Source organism: Herpailurus yagouaroundi, unplaced genomic scaffold (genome assembly GCF_014898765.1).
Source record: "Herpailurus yagouaroundi ecotype Mexico unplaced genomic scaffold, PumYag 183, whole genome shotgun sequence".
NCBI lineage: Eukaryota > Metazoa > Chordata > Mammalia > Carnivora > Felidae > Herpailurus > Herpailurus yagouaroundi.
The window spans coordinates 2515545-2538081 of record NW_024412414.1 but is presented as its reverse complement, the minus strand read 5'-3'; the positions used below and the strand labels follow the sequence as shown (position 1 = coordinate 2538081).

At 41.4% G+C, this 22537-nt stretch overlaps 1 protein-coding gene across 4 annotated transcripts in view; it reads right to left on the bottom strand.

Moving 5' to 3' along the window:
• The window catches only part of RAF1 (Raf-1 proto-oncogene, serine/threonine kinase), an 83721-nt gene that overhangs the window by 2914 nt on the left and 58270 nt on the right, over window positions 1–22537 (bottom strand). For 2 of the 4 annotated variants that reach the window (XM_040491928.1, XM_040491930.1), the window contains 11 exons: window positions 20504–20606; window positions 20031–20188; window positions 17927–18025; window positions 16182–16335; window positions 15510–15569; window positions 12808–12835; window positions 12572–12699; window positions 12075–12192; window positions 3120–3204; window positions 2200–2376; window positions 947–993 (listed from right to left, as the gene is read on the bottom strand). In XM_040491928.1, the coding sequence (XP_040347862.1) occupies window positions 947–993; window positions 2200–2376; window positions 3120–3204; window positions 12075–12192; window positions 12572–12699; window positions 12808–12835; window positions 15510–15569; window positions 16182–16335; window positions 17927–18025; window positions 20031–20188; window positions 20504–20606 (1157 nt within the window). The remainder of the gene's footprint in view (window positions 1–946; window positions 994–2199; window positions 2377–3119; window positions 3205–12074; window positions 12193–12571; window positions 12700–12807; window positions 12836–15509; window positions 15570–16181; window positions 16336–17926; window positions 18026–20030; window positions 20189–20503; window positions 20607–22537) is intronic. The other 2 variants (XM_040491929.1, XM_040491931.1) reach the window with 1 other exon arrangement.

Sequence of the window (22537 nt, the reverse complement as noted above, 5' to 3'; positions counted from 1 at the left end):
ATCTCTCACTAAAATAGGTACCACTTGGTGACTTCACATCAGGACCAAACTCCCCTCATTTCTGGGTAAAGAGGTCAGGCACAAGGTAACTTGTGATCTGCCAATGCCCAGTAATACATACCACCATCAAATCTGTGGTGTCTGCTTTCATGGCATAACGTATCACTCCCAAAAACCGTTAAAAGGTATCTCATAGGGGCGCTTGGGTGGCTCAGTCAGTCAAACGTCTGACTTCGGCTCAGGTCACGATCTCACGGTTCCCATGAGCTCGAGTCCCATGTCAGGCTCTGTGCTGACAGCTCAGAGCCTGGAGCCTGCTTCCGATCCTGGGTCTCCCTCTCTCTCTGCCCCTTCGCCGCTTGTGTTCTCTTTCAGTCTCTCAAAAATGAATGTTAAAAAAAAAAGTATCTCATGCCTCAGACATGTGGCCCAAATAGGCCATGTCCCATAATCCAACTCAACACAACTGTAGTGCCTCTCACTGGCCAAGAAGCAGAGCAAGGCTGTAACGCTACACACTCCTCTCCAAGACACAGGCTGCAGGTGGGAGGCAGATGTATAAAGGTTACGTTTCCTGCCCCACAGCATGAAAACTCTCCAGTCTTTATTCCCCTTCTATAAAAACATACTAAGTCTCAGAAAGAGGAAGGGCTGGTTCCAACAGTGAGTGACCTAGTGAGCGCTTTGACAATCTTGCAACATCTGGCCTTCAGCTCCCTTCTGACCAGACACACATGGTCCACACGCTAGAGATGAACATGACAGACAAAAGCCCCATTCCTCCAAGCTAAATTTAGTAACAAACAGCATAATAAAACTTGCAAGCATAACTCAAACACCTATCTCCTGTGGAAAACTTTCCAAAATCACTTTTACTGAGATCAGCTTTAAAAAGTTTCTCTTCGGTTTTTCTAAATTTAGAAATGAAATAACCATCAAAGGATACTGTTGGATTTCATGTCTCTGTGGATGATATTCTTTGCATGCAAATAGCTGTGAAGGGAAAAAATCTATTAAAACCAGTTATCTAAGAGACATGGGTAGAAAGCAGCTTCACATGACAGCTAGGAAGGAAGCCACCTGGCCGCCTGATGCCCAACGAGGGCTACATGCAGGAACTGGTGGTGTGCGGATGCAGGCCAGGCCACATTGCGTGTTACCCGGAGGTGAGGTCATAGCACAAATGGGACGACTCTTTAAGCATCAGTTCTACTCAAAAAGTAATTCTGACAACCTGAATGTCCATCAACTAATGAATGCATAAATGAAACATGGCCCACCCGTACAAACGCAGTCTTATTCGGCTACAGAAAGAATAAAGTGATACGTGCTACAATGTGGATGAACCCCTCAAAACTGTTAGGGTAAGTCGAGTCAGACACAAAAGACCTCATTTTCTATCTTGACGATTGTTCTAAAATTACACATTCAGTCTACACAACTCTGAATGTACTAAAAAACCAGAGTTGTACACATTTAAAGGGTGAATTTTATAATCTGTGGATTATATCTATAATTTTTTTCTAAAAGGTAATTCTATTTCTTAATTCCGTATGGATTTTAAAAAGCAGAACACGAGATTTTACATGGCACCTGCAAGCGCCGCTTTAGCTTACGCCTCCAGACATGTAGTGCTATGAGTTCTCACTCTCCCACTAAGGGATAAATTAGAGGAAAAGTGTGACACACACACACACACACACACCCCACACGCCACAACCCCCTTTGACAGATGTGTTCAAGCAGAGATTCAAACAGGTAGTGTTTCATGGAGGCACAAGGGAGGACTTTTCAGCTTTCCCTAAAAGGAAAATAAATTATCCAAAAACATCCGCTCAGACCCTCGTGTGCAACAAGCACGCTGCGCATGGGCCACACCTGAGACCACACACTTGTAGAGGGCAGTGCACGGCTGTCTGGGCAGAAGGTACTGAGCCCACACTACTGAGCTCTTGGGGGTCTGGGTGAATTCTCAGGGAAGTGGTTTCAACCTGAATCTGAGCCTCTAGGGGAGCAGCCTCAGCTCAGACGAAGAACCTGGAGCTCTCATTCCTTCAGCCCACACCAGAGGCTGACTTTCAGCTGTGCAACATCACAGAAATCACGTAGGAGACTTGGCTTTTTGCTAACCCAGGTTCCGATTCAGGGCAGGTTGATACCTGGACCCCCGACTTTCTAGTCAACAAGCCATCTACTCACTCCATTCCCTGAGCAGTCTGGCGGGCGATGTCAATCAACTGGAACATCTGGAACTTAGTCTCCTGGACATGCAGGTGTTTGTAGAGGCTGCTGCCCTCGCACCACTGGGTCACAATTGCCAGGTTGTCCTTTGTCATGTAGCCCATGAAGAGCAGGATGTTCACGTGCCGTGTTTTGCTGGAGAAGGGAGGAGAAAAAAGTCTCTGAATTCTCTGAATCTTCTGTTGCTGCGGAACAGAGATGTACTCTGCTTTCCCACCGACACGGGATCCTGAGTGTCTTCAATGCCACCATGCTTACAATCTGGGTGGTTGGCAAAGCACACACAAGCCTGCTGATAACTGAGTTGGGGTTGTGACAAAGGACCCCTCAGTGCTAGCCTTCAGAGAGAGGACATTCTCATTGTACATGATTCCTCCCACAGGGGGTCACAAGGAACCCTCGTCTGGGGAATCCATCATTATTCACCTTATTCCTATAGGTCTAAACAATGACTCAAAGGTTTTGAAGTCCAAAAGGAAGCAAATTGGCTATAAAGAGTTCTTGGAAATAAACGTGAAAATAGAACCTATTTCTCACTATCTCAAACCAGAACCCAGACAAGAACCTGGGCTACTGTGTGTGGTGGGCCCAGAGACCTGAAGCAGTAGAGGGGGGCATGCTCATCAAAGAGGGCTCTTCTAAAGGTCTGACAACCCCGTAAGCTGGAAGGAAACCTCCCATGCATTCCCTTTCACTTGTAAGGAAGGAGTTTTCACGGCAAGACTCTGCAGTGAACACTCACTAACCACCAGTCCTGGCCATAGGCCCTCAGAGACAGGTCTGTGCCATGCTGCCCGCTTATCTGCAGTTGACACACCACCACCCACACCCGTCCCCTGCAGCTCCAGAGAGGCCGGAAAGGCTAGCTTTCTACTCACCGTAGGACAGCCACCTCATTCCTGAAGGCCTGGAACTGCTCTGGCGTGGGGTCGACAACTTTTAGAATTTTCACTGCAACATCTCCTGCAAATTATAGTCAGTACGATCAGCTGAATGAGCTTACTTTGTTATTTTTCACATACCCTAGTCCTGAGAAAGAGTGAATCACTTATTCAGATATCATGTGCCTACACAAGTGGAATAGGCAAATTTCCAAATTATTCAAGTACTTGAAAAAAGTTAAGTATATTATACTACTATCCTTTAAATACCACCACACACGCCTTGAATATGGGTTTGGTTTAAACTCTTCCTATCAAGCCTGGCATCCCCAGTGTGACTGGGGAATAGGTGAAAACCTGGGCCTGTGAGGGCCGCACTGGCAGGTGAACTGGAATGGCCGGCAGATACAGGAGTTTTGGGGCCAGAAGGCTGGTGCCAGCAAACAGGCCATTTGGCAAGCAGTTGATGCCAAACACAGCAGCCACATTCTAATGACACCCGAGATGGTCCCTTGTACACAAAGATACATATCGAAATTAAGCTTCTTTGCCTTTAATACCATGAAGAAGCAATCCTAATGATTAATATCGATTGCTTACTACGCCCTTGCGCCACATGTGCCTTCACAGGCATTGTCACCTTTAATCCTCATAGTTGCCCTGTGATGTAAATACTGTTATCCTCATTTTACAGGGAACAGAGAAGCGTAGTCAACTCTCCAACGTCATTTAACCAAAACACAAAAGTGCTGGAGCCAGGATTAGAATGCCAGTCTGACTCCAATGGCTGCCCTTCTAACTTCCATACTGACAACAGACTGTCAATCACTATGAGCCTCTTTACTTAACTTTAGAAACATCCAGAGATTAACTCTACTTTATATGTGCTACTGATTTAGAAGGCACTTTCAGAAATGTTTCTACACTATAATGGTCATTTTAATAAATTACATGAAGCCCTATTAGGACCTCAGATTTTCTTGGCAAATGAATTTATCAAAACATAGCCTTCTGGGTAGCTCTTTCTGCCCACGCGTCCTGTCCCTGTGCTTTAATAAAGTCACCTTAAAAACAAACAAAACCATAGCCTTCTGGTGATCAAATAAAGGAGCTGGTTGATGGCACCTTGGAGGTAACAGAATTCCTCCACTTATCAAGCATGCCCCCTTGGCAGCAGCCCTGTGCAGCCTCTGTGGGAGCATTCCTCACTTCACTGGAGTACCAACTGGTAAGGACATGGGTTTTAAAAAAATATCTTTTTTTTTTAATTTGAAAGAGGGCACACATGCAAGCAAGCGGGAAGGGGGTGGGGGGGGGGGGGCTCAATCCCACAACCCTGGGATCATGACATGAGCCAAAATCAAGACTCAGACACTCAACCAACTGAGCCACCCAGGCGCCCCAAAGAGATGGTTCTTATGGCAGGTCCCGAACTGTTGTCCTGTCGTCATCTCTGGTTTTATCATCCAAAGCTAAAGTCCCCACCTAACAGTAGGGGCTCGTCCACTTCACTGGCACATGTATTTCCCGAGGACCCAGGGCTGCCTCTTGGGAGACGCATTCTGCAGTCACAGCTGCCTTCTCTCCAGGAAGATGGAGCTGGTAAACCATGCAGCTCCATTTAAGCTCCTTATGACTGAGGAGGAGGATAAGAGTCTCCTGCAGAACTGCTCATTCTGGAGCAGTCTGAGCCAAGATAAGAATGCTGGGCGTGAGGGACAAAGACAAAATCTGTTTGCAGAGAGGATGGAGAAAGGTTTCCTGAAACAAATGGGATATATGCCAAGGGAAGGATTTTACTAAGTGGGACAGGCTGTTCCAAACTACATAGGTCAGGAACAAAGGTAAGGTAAGGTAAGGGGGAAGAAGGAAACAGGAGCTGTGCTTGGTGAACTCTGATGTGTGACCTGGGCCCCTGCAGTCTACGACAGAGGCCAGGGAGGAAGGAGTCCTGGCCCAAGAGCCCTGTATCTGCAGACAAAATACAGGGACAGCAGTGACAGTGGGGACAGAAAGGAAGGGGTGAAGGCAAGAAACTCCAGGAAGGTGGGCTGATCTGACGTGGCAGTCAACTGAGTGGTGGGGCCAGGAGATGACATTGCTGTTGGCCCAGGCACTGGACAAGGCTTGAGAGGGATAGGCCGGGGTGGGTGGAGGAAGGCTTGGGGAGATGCTGGATGGGCCCTCAGGACAGTTTGCTCCTTGGAACCTTACTAGTTCACAAGTCTAGTTTTACAAGACCTTCCCTTTTTTATAGCTCTCCAAGGGGCATGTTCCAGTCGTCACTGAACTCACCTTTCGTATCACCCATTTTGGACCTGATCATAATGTAACCTCAGAGCTCGGAAGATTCACCAGCAGCCAAAGCCCGCTGAGAGTGACTCATTCTGACCTTGACTCATTCTGACCTTGCAGTCAGCTGAATGTCCTCCACCTCCAGCCTCTACTTTTTGGCCCAGTGAGCAGACTTCTTATCCCTGTTCAGAGTTCATAGTCTCTTTGTTCCATCACCACAGTCAGTTCAAATGCTCTCCTCTTTCCAAATCCTATTACCCAAATCGGCACTACAATTCCATGTAAGTCATCTACTATACCCGTGCCTTCATGCAAGTCACGGGTTGGAAGACCGAACAGGGCTGAACCAAAGTCAAAACCCTACAATGCCTGAAAGGACCCATCTGCCTTCCAGCTCGTGGTTAGCAGTTAAGATAACAAGAGTATATATGCAATTTCTTACTGAAACCCAGAGACTATATACTACAGCATTCCCTCACTTTCATGCAAATACTCCTAGCGTTGCCATGACAGGGATTCAGTCTGCTAGGAGCAATGGGCAAACATTATAGGAAAATGGATTTCAACTTTTATAAAGAATTGTTTTCTACTAGTAGGACTGCCTCGAACTGGAACAAGTTCTCCAGTAACCAGCTCCCTCACCAGCATTCTGAATTTCAGACTAAGACTGGCCAAGTCTCCTGAAGGTCTTGCACAATCTGAGACCCTATATTCACCCAAAAATGATATCTAAAGTCTTTACGGGGCCCTACCACTCCCCATCCCTGGACTGCACTCCTATCAGCCTCCCTGAGTTCCTCAAACAGGTCAGGTGAATGGCCCAATTCACAGCCCCCCTTGCTGCTTCCCCAGGTTATCTGCCCACTCTCAAGCATCATGCAAATGCTACTTCTTCAGCAGAGTCCTTCCCTACTAACCCAGCAAAACCTGTGCACAGGGACTGCCACTCCCTACCTGCTTTCCTTTTTTCTCGTTAGCAATTATAACATACTATATACTTTGGTTGGTTATTGTCCCCACCAGAACAGAAACTCCATAAGAGAAAGAATTTTCATCTGTTTTGTTCACTGCTTCACTTGTAGCAGCTAAAAGAATGCTTGGTATTAGATTAATATATTCAGGAAACACCGATAAAGAAATGAATGAATTCTAAGATGCAACTGTCAGCAAGGCATGTTATGAACTGACAAGCTGTCTCAAGCTCTGGAGTGGAAGTAGGGACAGCCTCTGGCACAGAATACTAGCTGCTGAATGACCCAGCTGCTCCCAGCACAGGTCAAGAATCCACTGCTGGCAGGGAAGAGGAGACTCAGTACCCAGCCTGAAGCCTCCAGGTGTGCACAATTAGGTCTGGGCCCAAAACAAAGGCTGCTCTCCAACTTGCCCTGACAGTCTCAGGACCAAGTATACCATTCAAGTCCACCTCTCCAGCACTCCATGCAACAGGCATTTAGTAGTACTGCTTATTACTAATCTCTTCTTTTGAACACGTTTCTAAGAGGAGTATAAAAAATTGTATGTACTGGGGCACCCGGGTGACTCTGTGGGTTAAAAGCATCTGACTCCTGATTTCAGCTCAGGTCATGACCTCGCAGTTCATGGGGTTGAGCCCTGTGTTGGGCTCTGCGCTGGCAGCGTGGAGCCTGCTTGGGATTCTTTCTCTCCCTCTCTCTCTGCACCCCCCTCTCCCCGCCGGCTCAAGCTCTTTCTCTGTCTCTCAAAATAAATGAGTATCACACAAAAAAAATTTTTTTAATATATAGTATTAACCTTTCTGGAATTATCCACATACCCTTATAGCTGGCAATCTTAGCACATATAAAGAATGGTATTTATTTCCTTTAGCACGTAATATAAATGATGAAGGTAAACAGCCAAGGAACATTTTATGGAGGGTAGTCCAAAACAACTACACCAAGTAGGTATTTTTTTTTTTTTACTTTTTCAAAGTTTACTTATTTATTTGAGATAGAGTGTGAGCTTGAGCCAGGAAGCGTAGAGAGAGGGAGAGAGAAAGAATCCCAAGTAGACCCCACATTGCCAGCACAGAGCCCAACGTGTGGTTCAAACTCACCGTGAGATCATGACCGGAATCAAAATCCTGAGTCAGATGCTTATTTTTCATGACACTAAAACTTCTTACTTTCCCTTAATAGTAAAGTCAGAGAGAGGTAAAGGTAGTACAAATGAGTTAAGACACATTCCTGTTGGTTATCATGTTTTTAATAAGGTGTTGGTATCTCGTTCAGCTACCACTGAAGAAGAAAACTATATCAGTTGGTAAATCTGGAATGTTTTGACCTTTTTAAAATTTTTTTTAACATTTATTTATTTTTGAGACAGAGACAGAGCATGAACGGGGGAGGGGCAGAGAGAGAGGGAGACACAGAATCGGAAGCAGGCTCCAGGCTCTGAGCCATCTGCCCAGAGCCCAACGCGAGGCTCGAACTCGCGGACCGTGAGATCGTGACCTGAGCTGAAGTCGGCCGCTTAACCGACTGAGCCACCCAGGCGCCCCTGTTTTGACCTTTTTAAATGTCTGTTTCTTGTTTTAACTATTTAGGGTTGTCTAAAACCTAATATATACATCCCTGCTTTCTAGAACACAATGGAATGAACACCACTCTGTTCTTCTGATTCAAAATTATCCTCAGCGTTAGTATGGGACGGGCACCCATACATGGATTCCACCAGGCTGGTAGCCTCACACTAAGCAGCCCAAGCCTGAGAGGGTTTGCTGTCTTCTCGTCATGCCATCAGTGACTATCCCGGCTGCCATCAGTCCTGCTGTCTGCATCCCCTTCAATGGGTTGTTTATGATGTGCAAAGGCTGGCAAATCAGATCCCAAATTTATGCTGTGTGTGTGCACCCAAGGGTGCACTTACTTAACACAAAGTAAGTCAGCTTTAGTTCATGGATCTGAGGTCTCCATCTTGGCTGCTCTGAGGTCCTCTACTTTCACAGCTGGTAGGCAGAATAAAAACTTTTAAAAATCATCACCACTGTAATTCCTAAGAAACTGATTAAACATTATATAACAGATACCAGGAAAGCAGCAGCAGCAGCCGCAGCCACACCAGCAACAACCCCACACACATACACACACACACACACACACACACACACACACACACACACACACACAAAGTATAGCACAAACAATCCAGAAATTATGATTTCCCTGACCCTCTCATTTTATTTCTTCATTCACAGACGATGGCTTTGTTTCCTGGGGGGCTGACACAAAAAGTCCACTGCTCCTTACTCCTACGACTTTTGAAACACTTATCTTAGAAAAAACTAGAGCCTTAAAAGTATTAGACATGTTATCTGCATTCTAATGGAAGTAACACTGTATCAAATAACATCTCCTTACCATAGTCCAAAAGCTCACAGAATCTAGAGAAAACACAAGCTCATAGGCAGTACTGTGCCGAATGTAAGTAATGCTTTGAAAAATTATGAATCCCCTCCACAAAGTGCTCGACAATAGGAAACTTAAATTTGAGCACTCCTTAACTACATTTATTGGCTTTCAGCTGATGCTTTAAAATGTATAAAAATGATTTAGTGCTAATGGAAGCATTAAAAGCAATATTCACTGCTCCATCTCCTACAATTACCAGCAGCTATGTGTCAGATACAAGAACTAAGCATTGTATCCCACAAAACTGTTCTTCTTCCATAGGACTATACCACCAAAATAAAAGCTTTTGTGCAGCAAAGGAAACTATCAACAAAACAAAAAGAAAACCTACCGAATGGGAGAAGGTATTCACAAATGCAGTAAGGGGTTAATATCCAAAATATATGAAGAACTCACACAACTCAACACCAAAAGGGCAATCTGATTTAAAAACGGACAGAGGATCAGGGGCGCCTGGGTGGCTCAGTCGGTTAAGCGTCCATCTTCGGCTCAGGTCACGATCTCATGGTTCATGGGTTCGAGTCCCACGTCGGGCTCTGTGCCTGCTTCAGATTTTCTCTCTCTCTCTGTCTCTCTGCCCCTCTCCTGTTCACACTCTCACTTTCTCTCAAAAATAAACATTAAAAAAATTTTTTTTAAATGGACAGAGGATCTGAATAGACTTTTCTCCAAAGAAGTTATATAACAGGCTAACAAGTACATGAAAAGGTGCTCAATATCACTAGTTATCAGCGAGATGCAGATCAAAACCACAAATGGGGTATCACCTCACACCTGTCAGAATGGCTAGTATCAAAAAGACAAATAACAAGTGTTGGCGAGGATGTGGAATCAAAGGAGCCCTCGTGCACAGTTTATAGGAATGTAAATTGTGCAGCCACTATGAAAAAAGGTTCCTCAAAAATTTAAAAATAGGGGGCGCCTGGGTGGCTCAGTCAGTTAAACGTCCAACTCTTGATTTCAGCTGAGGTCATGATCTCACATTCATGAGTTCAAGCCACACATCAGGCTCTGCACTGAGTGCAGAACCCTGCTTGGGATTCTCTTTCTCCCTCTCTCTGCCCCTCCCCTACCTGCATGCACATTTTCTCTTTCTCTCTCTCAAAATAAGTACATAAACTAAAAATTAAAAATAGAACTACCATAAGATCCAGTAATTATACTGCTAGGTATTTACCCGAAGAAGATAAAAACGCTAACTTGAAAAGATACCTGCACTCCCATGTTTACAGCAGCCATTATTTACAATAGCCAAGGAATGGAAGCCGCTTAAGTGTCCATTAATAGATAAATAAAGATGTGGTATATTTACACAGTGGAACATTACATAGCCATTAAAAAAAAAAAAACCACCTTAGATCTGGCCATTTACAACAACATGGATGTAGGACCTACAGGGCATGATGCTAAGTGAAGTCAAGTCAGAGAAAGACAAATACCATATGATCTCTCTCATGTGTGGAATCTAAAAAGTAAAAGTTTACAAAGAACAAAAAAAGCAGAAGTAGACTCATAAATACAGAGAACTGGTGGTTGCCAGAGGGAGGAGGGTGGGGGCATGGGAAAAATAGGTGAAAGGGATTAAGTACAAACTTCCAGTTGTAAGTAAGTCTCAGATAAAAAGTACAGCATTGGGAATATAGTCAATAATGTCCTAATAATACTGTATGGTGACAGATGGTAACTATATTTAGTGTTGTGAGCATCATATACAGAATTTTCAAATTAGTAACTTGTACACTTGAAACTAATATACCATTGTATGTCAACTATATTTCAATAATAAAAGACTTCAAATTTTCTTCTTTTCTGAAGGAATCGCCAAGATATTTATGACACCTATTTGGGAAATATTCCGCAACAGCATAAATTTCTCTGGGACCCAGGAGGCATGCCAGTAGTACATTAGATACAATTTTCAAAGGAAAAGGAATCAAATATTCAGTCCTGTGCCAGTTGCCTTAAAGAATGAGAAATTTATTGGGGCGCCTGGGTGGCTCAGTCGGTCAAGCGTCCAACTTTGGCTCAGGTCGTGATCTTAGTCTGTGGGTTTGAGTCCCGCGATGGACTCTGCTGACAGCTTGGAGCCTGAAGCCTGCTTTGGATTCTGTGTCTCCCTTTCTCCCCCTTCCCCAATATGCACTCTGTCTTGCTCTCAAAAATAAATATGCTTAAAAAAAAAAACAATGAGAAATTTATCAGATGATTATAGTTACAAATGGCAAACCCATATACTAATTAACATAAGGTACTCAAAAGATGGAGGGATCTCAATTTTCAACACCTTGAATTTTAATGCTCCATTCATGTGATGGTCTTAATTTCTCTCAATCTCTGCCCCTTTATATATAAAAATAAATACGATACCATCCAAACTGGAAACATAAGTACCTAGTCATTTTAGGGGTTTGTTTTGTTGTTACTGTCTGCTTCATTAAAATTTGAATTTAGAAGGATGCCTTTTTGGGAAGAAGTAGCATTCTCAAGAAAGTATTCCCTATACTTGCGGACATCCTAAAGCCAGAGGCATTAAAACTCTGAGGGAGAAATGTTAAGTATGTTGCCAAAATACACAAGCTGTGGCTACAGATATTAAAACAGTACATTTCTTCCAAGTGACAAAGAGTCTCCATTATAATAAGAACACTACACTAACACTCCACATAGATTTAAGAATGAAGTCTGTGCATTCTCTCTTTGATGGGGATTCCCAAAAACCAACCCAAGGCAGAGCGCAAAGAACCTGTTTCAGGAGGCTCCTGGCTTTCCTGGGCTCGGCTGCTTGACCATGGGCATGTTATCTGCCCTCTTGGGACCTCACAGTTTTCTGTGGGCAAATCTCTAACATTCTTTCCAGCTTTACATTTCTAGAATCCATGCTCCCCTCAGAGCAGCAGGCTCTTAACCCATTTAAGAATTTCAAAGCATGTCCCCTGTGTAGTATGTGTTTAATCAGTTCCTGACATTTGACTATCATGCTCAACTCTTATTCACCAATTTCTAATTATCCTGGAAACCATATCATACCAATTATAGCATCACTGAATAGAAAAAGAATGCTATGAAATGTCACTGAGATATTAAGTTCAATCTTCAGATGTAATCAAGTTCCCTGGACTGCCACTGTAATCCACACAGCACAATGAATTTTATCTCCTTCTTGGCCCTCTCTGGACTGAAACTTGACTTCAACCTAGGCCTTGCAACAAAGGGAGGGTCCCAAACTTACCATGCCACTTGCCCTTATACACCGTTCCAAATGAGCCTGATCCAATCCGAGTGGAAAGCATCACTTCGCTGGCTTCTATTTCCCAGTAATAGCTTGAATCTCTCTGTCCACGAGGCCTCTGAAACCAGCAGTGATCATTAACACACTCCATAGAATGGTAAAGCTCTGTCTGATGAGGGTGTCAAAGAAAAGATCAACCCAACTGACCCATTCCCCTATCTTTTAAAGATAGACATTAACTGTAATTCCAATTTCGATATTTTGAGAAAAATACCATTTTAGTTGTGCCCTCCCTTACAAGTCAACAAATTTTCCAACGCAAGCATACCAAAAATGGCACTGACATTTATAACATCCTTAATTAAATGTTTTATTACAGTTCCCCTCTCCCCACCAAATTAAAAGTATTCTCGTTTTTAAAATATTCTCACTTCTGACTAGGTTTTTCTTAGTAAACCCTAACATACGATGCAGGAGGTACTGTAAGCCATACTCACGATTTTGTTTTTCTCCTGGGTCCCGGATCCTGGTGCCCTCTCTCTGTGTGCTGGCACAGGGGTTTTGGGCTGTGACCAGCCCGTTGGGCTCAGATTGTTAGGGCTGCTGGACAAGGCTGAAGGTGAGGCTTAATAGACAAGACAAACAGAATCCACACATGGATAAGCCAACAGAAGATACACAGCATAAAGAGAAAAAGCCCATTATTATTTGCTACATAACTTTGGACAAGTACCTGATTCACTGTGGCTTCGAATTGCATCCTGAAACAGAAAAGGAAAGCTGGTCAATTTCTGCCCCACAAAAGATGCTCTCAGGGGGAAGTAAAAGGGGGGAGGAGAATTTGCAGAAACAAAGTAGATTATAAAACCTCTAAAATACAAAAGGTCTAATTACATACTCTAACTTGCCTGTGATTAAATTTACCAATGTCAATGGCCAATTATCTCCAAGATTATCATCAATTAGAACTGGTATTAGCTTTTCATATACCACATTCTTTTGGAATGGAAATCACTTTTTCTCAGAAGAAAGCAACACACATATATAGCAAAGTGATTCTCATTAAGGAATACTAGCAAAGTTACTATCAACTGAGATCTTTCCAGTAACTGAGCATCTTGCTCCACTGAGGCTCAAAACAACAACAACAAAAACAAAAACAAAAACAAAAACAAAACTTGGGGATTAGGTAGCAAGCTCACTCATACTCCTCTAGGAGTTGGGGGCACACTGACCAGAGTTGGGTTTGGTAAGGGTAAGCACCACAACTACAGAACTTAATCCAAGCCTAAAATCATGAAACGCTGAAAGGACCATAAATCCCCCAGTCCAAAATCTACATTTTACATACAAGAAAACACCTATAAATAAAAAAAGAGACTTGGCCAGGATCACACAGCCAGTAGGTGGCAGAAATAACCAGAAACCAGCACCCATGAATCTTAGCCCTGAGCTCATTCACCACAAAATGCTCCTGAAACCTTATAGGTAAACTCTGAAATTAGTTACATTCTACTCAGGTGAGAAGTCAAAAAGCTACCTTTAGAACTTATTAGAAACTGGGTAGAACAGTTTAAACCACAAGGGCTTCCATAAGACCTAAATATTCATTTTATAAACTCTCACTTTGAATATGTAATTATTACATAAAACCACTAGGCCTCCATATCCTCAAAAAGGAGATTTTTCTGGGAAACCTACTATTTTATGTAACCACAATAAAGACAAGATACCTTTTTCACACAACTATTAATGGAATGTTTCCACTCCATAACATTTTTACAAGACAAGAAGTATCCTAGGGGTGCCTGGGTGGCTCAGTCGGTTGAGCACTGATGTTGACCCTGGTCATTATCTCGTAGCTCACGGGTTCGAGCCCTGCGTCAGGCTCTGTGCTGACAGCTCAGAGCCTGGAGCCCGCTTCAGATTCTGTGTCTCTCTCTCTCTCTGCCCCTGCCCCTCTCACACACGCTCTCTCTCAAAATAAATAAATATTAAAATAAACATTTAAAAAATGTTAAAAAGATAAAAAGTATCCTAAACCAAGCTGTCCCTCCCCCTACCTTTGGCCACCCCACCCAAGCAATAAAGCCTGGTTCTGGGGTCCCCAAACCTGGCCAATCTTCAGAATCACCTGGAGAGGTGTTTGAGAATACAGATGTCTCCTCCCCCCCCCCAACTAGGACTGATTAAGCATTTCTGGGAGGGAAGGTTGGAAGTCCAGGAATCTCTGTTTTTAAGTAGACTGGATAACTGCCAGTTGGCAAAACACCGGCCAAAAATAACGAGAATTTCAACAGAATATTCAGTGGCTATAGCTTTATTATCCAACTGACCTCTTTGTTTTTAGTCAAACCATGGCACAATGTATTTTTGCTGACCAAAATTATATACCCATGCACTAGGATTTTTTTCCTTAATGTCAGCAATTTTCTTCCTGTATCCATTATATACATCATATTATACTGTGTGCTAATTTCTATAGTTGGATTTATCCTAGAAGGAACCTTTCAAATATCTTGGAATCTAAATATTAAAGAGAACTACAAGTGGTTTAAACAAAGAATGTGTACTTTAAAAAAGCTGAATCATGCAATAAAAAGGAATCAAAACTTGCTCTGCCTCTAAAGTATGAAGAGAATTAACATAGTGCCAGTTATTTTATAATAAAAATTCAAGAATTTTCACTTTTAATGTCCCAAGTATTACAGTATTTACGGAGAAACAAATCATGTAACAGAAGTCACTAGGATATTATTTATTATCAGGGCTAACCATGATAAAAGAGAAAACAAAATTCATAGCTAGCATGCACATGACCTCCTCACAATAATCTTGTGATATTCAAAATGCCCCCCAAATGGCCAGTTCAGACTCCACATTCAGAAACCAACATTTTTGAGTCCCTGCCACCTCTGATGGGAGGACAAGCATATGGAAAGTGATTCAAGGTCTGAGTGAGATAAAGTTGTACCTCAAGTGGCAGGTGTCCCTGAGGTTTTCCAAGGAACAATTCATAATGCAGAGAGAACACAGTTGTCTCTGATGAACTTTTAACAAAAGATTTTCAGGGCATATCAACCAAACCGACACATCTGGTTTCTAAACGAGGTATAAATACAACAGTGATGCTCTGAGCACCAACTAAATAAATCTAGCATTAGCTTTGGTCAAAAAAAATTTTTTTTAACTTTATTACTTTTGGCCTCAAAATCTCGCTTGAGAAACTTATTTCACCTGTCAGCAATCCCACATACAGTATTTTTTTTTAACTCCTCTATACTCTATTGTCAAAAAATAAAGCAGGAAATCAAGTCTGACAAGAAATATAAAATTTAACTTAGTGATTCTTTCATTTCTGATAGGCTACTGTCTGACAGTCTTAGCAATCCTGTTAATTTACAAGAAAGCAAAGGCATGAAGAAGAATACCTACTCTTCCCCTCAAACAAAATCGTCTGGACCACGCCCTGGGAGAAGCATTCAGGCTGTTATTCTAGTCCAAAGCAATGAGAAATAAAGAAGAATAAAGAACAAAGGAAGTATTTTAAGTGTATTCAGTTGTTATTAAAGACGAATTAGAAAGCAAAGCAAATAAATAGAACATACCAAAAAGCCAAGAAAAGAAAAAGCAGTTTGAAAACACTAGGCTTTGGGTACTTTTACATCTCCCTAAATAACCTGCTTGGTAAATCCAATGACTCCACCCTTTTATTTCTAAATAAAATCACTTAAAAGTCTCTCAGAGAGTTTGTAGTTCTCCATCACTATTATTCTCTTTTCCACACAAAAATGAAACTACTCTTTATATTAGCTCATTCACTAGTTCACTGACATCTTATTCAAAGCTAAAATGGAAAGGAGTTCAAATGTTACCATTTCTTTAGGAGATTTTAGTTCTCCACTTGAATGATATACCAATTGGATTATTCAGCCAGTCTAAAGATACAGCGCTTTAAACAATAAATTCAAAAATTCCAAGGTCCTGAGAAAGTGCAGCAACATTCTTTATCAGTTTTGAAACCCCAAACTCTCTAAACACAACAGTCAACCCCACCCCAATAACAACAGATTGATACTCCTCACCACCCGCAAGGGGCCCTATTACCTCAATCATCCTGCTGTCCACAGGCAGGGTGGTGCTGACCATGTGGACATTAGGTGTGGATGTTGATCTCTGCCTCTGGGAGAGGGAACCTTCAGAGGAAGGGCTGGAAGAGTTGAACGTGAAGGCGTGGGGTGTGGAGTATCTGTGCTGGGAACTAGGCGAGGAAGAAAAAGAAAACTCCATGAATGACACGCAGGCCTCCCCACTGTAAATCTTTCAACTAGTTACTTCGTAAGATGCTCTGGGGCAAATCCTACTTGTACTAAAACCCTGGAAAAAATGTTTCTCTCTTTTAAGAGGCTCCACTTACAATTTTTCTTCTGTCTAGGTGCTTCTGCATGCAAAGTTTTGAAAAGGAAATAATACACATGCTTGGAACTCATATGAAAACAATACATTTTAAGTTGTCTTCTTTTCAATAGATCCCCTCTACAGAATACTCCCAAATTTTTAGACCATCTCTAGGAAAGAACAGACTAACATTTGCCAACCATGCCACCAACTACCAACCTAGTTGGAATTTGCCCAGTTTAGAGACTGACTGAGAGAGCTTAAAAGAGAAGTCTTAAATTTAAGACGGTTAGACTACTGAGCATGTCCGCAAAAAGGCCAGCATTTTAGCTACTATGCACCCTCTCCCCACTTAACCAGCTCTAAAAGTCAGTTAACGTGAATTCAGTTTTCAGGATGCCAAAACACAACTGTGAAATTAATCACTGGCCTCTTCCAGTCAAGCCCACTCCCCTATCAACCACAATGGGAACACGCAGCAAGTATAACATTTTCATTATTTGCTCTACAAATTATTTTGAGTTTTGTTCAGATGCAAGTAACACCATGCATGAATTCAAGGAACAGAAGGCTAGTTTTTCTATGAGAAACTGTTCTACTGCCTTGAAAAATTGCCTTCTCAGGAATTCAGTATTTATGCCTTCAAAAGCTTGTCTTCTAGTAATGAAATCTTCAGAAGCAAGTACAATTTCTGATGAAATTTCAAGAAAAATAAGCCATACACAAATGTATATCCAGATATTATTTCAATACAAATTCCTTGTTCTGAGATATGCTGCCTTTAACAATTTCCATGGTAGTTTTAAAAAGATTAAATGTTATTCAATTGTATATACATTAAAGTCAGATATTTTGAAAAAGATGTAGATTTTATTTTAGGTTCCAAATTCATGTGTGACACTGAACAAGACATGTGAACTCAACAAAGCTCTAACTTCCAAGCAGGAGAACAGAAAAAAGACAAGTTACACGCAAACTCACAAGCACATTAGAAAGGATATTTATATTAAAAATCTACCTGGACTCTTTTTAAAGATCACAGTCTATTAAATACCATGGTTTCAGCAATGCAAGGCGATAAATAGCATTTCAAAGTTAGGAGTTTTATTTTTATCGGATCACCGCATATAGTTATGGGACTCTTTCCTTGAGGCACAACTTACTACATACTGAGGAAAGCAAAATCTGAAGGTCTTTAAAATGTGATGAGACATTAAGGGATATGCTATGACAGCAGAAGAAAACTGCAGTCTGTGTGTGTCACTTTTCAGAATATAAAAACTACAAGACTACATTTTGCTCTAATACTAGTATTAAGTTCCACAGAAATAGTAAAGCATTTACACAGGGAGAGAAGGGAATGCAAAGGAACTCTGGTCTTTTATATTCAGGCTTTCAGTCCCACCCGCCCCAATGTAATTTTCCAAAGAAAAGCTGTAAGTAAAAAAAATTACCTAACAGGCATCCGGGAAACAGACTCTCGCATCCGACGCATTGTCAAAGAAGGCAGTGCTGGGACCCCACTATCACCAATAGGAGAATTTGGGAACAATCTAATTGAAATCAGAGGAAGACTGAGTTTATGGTTTTTTATAATGGCAGTAATTTTACAGTCAAATTACCTTGTCTTGCAACTCTTGCAAACAGACTACTCAAATATTTTCAGGGGCACCTGGGTGGCTCAGTTGGTTAAGTGTCCGACTTCAGCTCAGGTCATGACCTCACAGTTTGTGAGTTCGAGCCCCATGTGAGGCTCTGTGCTGACGGCTCAGAGTCTGGAGGCTGCTTGGGATTCTGTATCTCCTTCTCTCTCTGCCCCTCCCCCACTTGTGCTCTGTCTCGGTCTCTCAAAAATAAATAAATGTAAAAAAAATTTTTTTTAACCACATTTTCTAGTCACATTTTCATCAACCATTTTAGAGTAAAGGGACCACCAATCCAAATGACTGGGCTTGAATGAGTACAGAATATGAACAATATTGACCTGCCAATGAACCTAATAGCTTCTAGTGTACATTTCTGAACTTTTTTTTTTAAATGAGGGGGGAGAGAGAAAGAGCGAGCACAAGTAGTAGAAGGGCAGAGAGAGGACAAGAGAATCCCAAGCAGGCTCCATGCTGTCAGCATAGAGTCTGACATGGGGCTTGATCTTATGACTGGGAGATCATGACCTGAGTGGAATCAAAAGTCAGATCCTCAACCACGGAGCCACCCAGGCACACCTGTGCATTTCTAAAAAGTACTGGTCCAATATCCCACTATATCAAAATAATGGTTTTTTTTTAATTCTAAAGTAGGGCACAGTATAACCTAAATCACAAAGAGCTTTTCTGGAAACATTCTGTCTTGAAAACACATAAATGAAAAGACTGAATATGAAAAATAAATGTCATTCAGCACCAAATGTCATAAATAAGAGGAAAAGAGATGACAACATTAATTGGGCATCTTCTTTCCACAAGATGAGCACTTGTGCTCGGCAACTTCACATGCTAGCTACCTCAGCTAATCCTCACGAGAACCCTGCAAGGAAGGCAATCCCCTTTCCTCATATGAGTGAACTGAGGCTCAGAGGTGGTTAGTTAGTTAATGGAAACACTGAGATTCTCACCCACTTCTACTAAACTCCAAGCTTGTGCCAGTTAGGCTACGCAAGCAAACACATGTGACTACTACAAAAGCTTTTTAAAAAGGTGTTCCTGTCAGGGTTTAATAACATTCCCTTTGTTTTTCTAGTACTCTCAAAAAGGGATAAAACTTTGACTTTTCATGTATTTTCAATTTAAACCTTACTAAAATACACTTTGTATGAAAATATATTTTGGGAACTGGTTTGTCTCCTGAGGGATTCAAGTACCTTTTGAGGTTTTACATTTACATCATTTTATTTCATTTCATTTTATTTTTAGGTTTATTTATTTGAGAGAGAGGGAGAGCACAAGCAGAGGAGAGTCAGAGAAAGAGGGGGTGAGAGAACATCCCAAGCAGGCTCCACATTGTCAGCATATGCCTGATGTGGGGCTTGAACTCATAAACTATGAGATCATAACCTGAGCTGCAATCAAGAGTCAGACACTCAACCGACTGAGCCACCCAGACTCCCCTACATTTATATCATTTTAAAACTGACGTCTCCAGTTTGAGGTGAAGATAATAGCACCAACTATGCTTTCTGCTCCTTCTCAATAACAAATGTTTAACATCATTTAACAAAATAAAGAGTTGTGCCTGCCAATAACCTAAAAGATGATACTGTTAAGAGACAAAAGCCAAGTCTTTTGGTTTTCTTATCCATTTGCTCTTTGCCTCACTGAGTCACAGGACGCCAATCTCCATTTGACAAACAGCAATCCCATCTGCTTGCTTTAGAGGTATGCCACACTCAAACTCCCTGGTTTCACAACTGTCATGCTGCTAAAGTAGATGATATCCAGATCATGACAATTTACTTAGTAAGTCTAAAACCCAGACTCGTTGGTCAAATATACAATAATACCTTCAAGAGAGTTTTTACCTCCCCACCTGCTTATATTCTTTGAGAAAAGAATGGTGCCTTACAAGAGTTGTCTGATATTACTCCAGTCCACACACATAGTAGGTACTTTGGTGCTACAGTGCTCATGAAATTTGTAGCCACAAGTCTGACATCGAAATCCATTTAGCAGGAACTTCTGACAGATGTCACAGAAGGCAAGCTTCAGGAAGGTCTTCCGAGCCTGAAAGAGGTATAAATAAATGAAGAATGACAAAAGACAAAATAATTTCTTTTTTGGCCCCCAACAGATCCCATACATCCAAAAGAGACCCTTATAAAAAAGAATCATACTTCCAACATTTGTAAAATTCACTCCTAGAAATTAAAGTATATATGTGACTAATTAAACTTAAATTGCCTTACTGTAAACATCACAAACGACAGCTTCAGATAATCCAACAATGCATATGCTTTTGCTTATTACCTCTGAGAAAGTCCAATTACACCAGCTAAAACACCCAACACACCACAAAAAGAGAAGAGCTCCACAACTTACAAAGTTGTGTGTTGTGAGGGGAACGTGATCCAGGAAATCTACTTGAAGTTCTTCTCCAATCAACGAGGTGGCATCAGTATTCCAATCTAAACGCGCTTTTTTACTAAAGGCAATTTTTAAAAACATATATAAAAGGCAAATATTTAAACAAGGTAAGAGTTCAACACCAAATAATAACAGCTACCACTTATCTCATACTATATAAATATAAAACTTAATCTCAGACAATACTAACTTATTTAACTCATACAACAAAGCTATGAAGTAAGCATTTTATCCCTATCTTAAAAATGAGAGAATGAGGGCCCCAAGAAAGTAACTTGTTCAAGGCCACACACCAAGTATAAGAGCCTATGTTGGAATCCAGCTCAGCTGGACTCCAAAGCTTATACTCTTAGAATAAAGTTTCTTTTTTTTTTTTTTTTAAATTGTCTATTTTTTATTTTGAGAGAGAGAGCACACACAGGGGAGGGACAGAGAGAGAATCCCAAGCAGGCTCCATGCTGTCAGCACAGAGACAGACACAGGACTTGATGGGGCTCAATTCCACGAATGGTGAGATCACAACCCAAGCCAAAATCAAGAGTCAGACACTTAACCAACTGAGCCATCCAGGTGCCCCAGAATAAAGTTTATTTTAAAACAATGAACTATATGGGAATGCAAGCTGGTGCAGCCACTCTGGAAAACGGTATGAAGCCTCCTCAAAAAACTAAAAATAGAACTACCCTACGACCCAGCAATTGCACTACTAGGTATTTATCAAGGGATACAGGGATGCTGTTTCGAAGGGACACATGCATCCCCATGTTTACAGCAGCACTATCAACAATAGCCAAAGTATGCAAAGAGCCCAAATGTCCATCGATGGATGAATGAAGATGTGGTATATACATACAATTGAGTATTACTTGGCAATCAAAACGAATGAAATCTTGCCATTTGCAACTATGTGGATGGAAGTGGAAGATATTATGCTAAGTGAAATTAGTCAGAGAAAGACAGATATCATGACTTCACTCATATGAGGACTGTAAGAGACAAAACAGATGAACATAAGGGAAGGGAAACAAAAATAATATAAAAACAGGGAGGGGGACAAAAACATAAGAGACTCTTAAATAAGGAGAACAGAGGGTTACTAGAGGGGTTGTGGGAGGGGGTATGGGCTAAATGGGTAAGGGGCATTAGGGAATCTACTCCTGAAATCATTGTTGCACTATATGCTAACTAATTTGGATGTAAATTAAAAAAAAATTTTTTTAATTAATTAAAAATAAAATAATGAACTAAAACAATCTCATGATAAAGTAAATATGCAATAAATTGGACTCTGTGACCTTAAAATCCTGTAAGAATCCTGAAATACTAAAGTGGGGTATAAATATTGCTGTAATAGCAAAATTTAATCTTCAATAGCCTACTTCAGTCTAGCAGATACATAAATACAAAGGAATCACAAATGAAATAATAGGCTCACATCTGTAGAGTTGTTTGCAAGGTCTATAAGGTGACAGGGGACTTAACTGTCTCAACATTTACTCTGACACCATTCTTTCTCATTCTTTCTGTGCCTAGAACAAACAACACAGAAAAATAGATACAGTGAAGTAAAAAGTTTCAAAAAAAAAAAAAAAGCAGCTCCTTTCTCATGTCTTGTGTAGTCCATCAAGTCCATCAGGCCCACTTCTTAAAAAAAGAATATTCTCATGTAGGGAGAGAACACATATACAGCATAATTCAAACTTCTCCCTTTGCCTACCAGAAGCTGATTCCAGCCATTTTTCTGGTTATCCAATAGTAAATAATCCTTTCCTTAATATAACTCCCTATACAAGGACTCCAAAGTCCTACTTCATCCTAATGGAGAGAGACAGGGGCAGCCCTGTGTCCTTAATCTTCAGGTGCTATCCGTCCAGTAAAGAAGCTAGGGTAGCTCTAAACCAACGTAGCCTCGGACAAGACTGGACAAGCCACTCAACGTCTCAGAATCCTTCTAGTCTTTAAGGAGCACTACAGATTGGCTCTGGACCA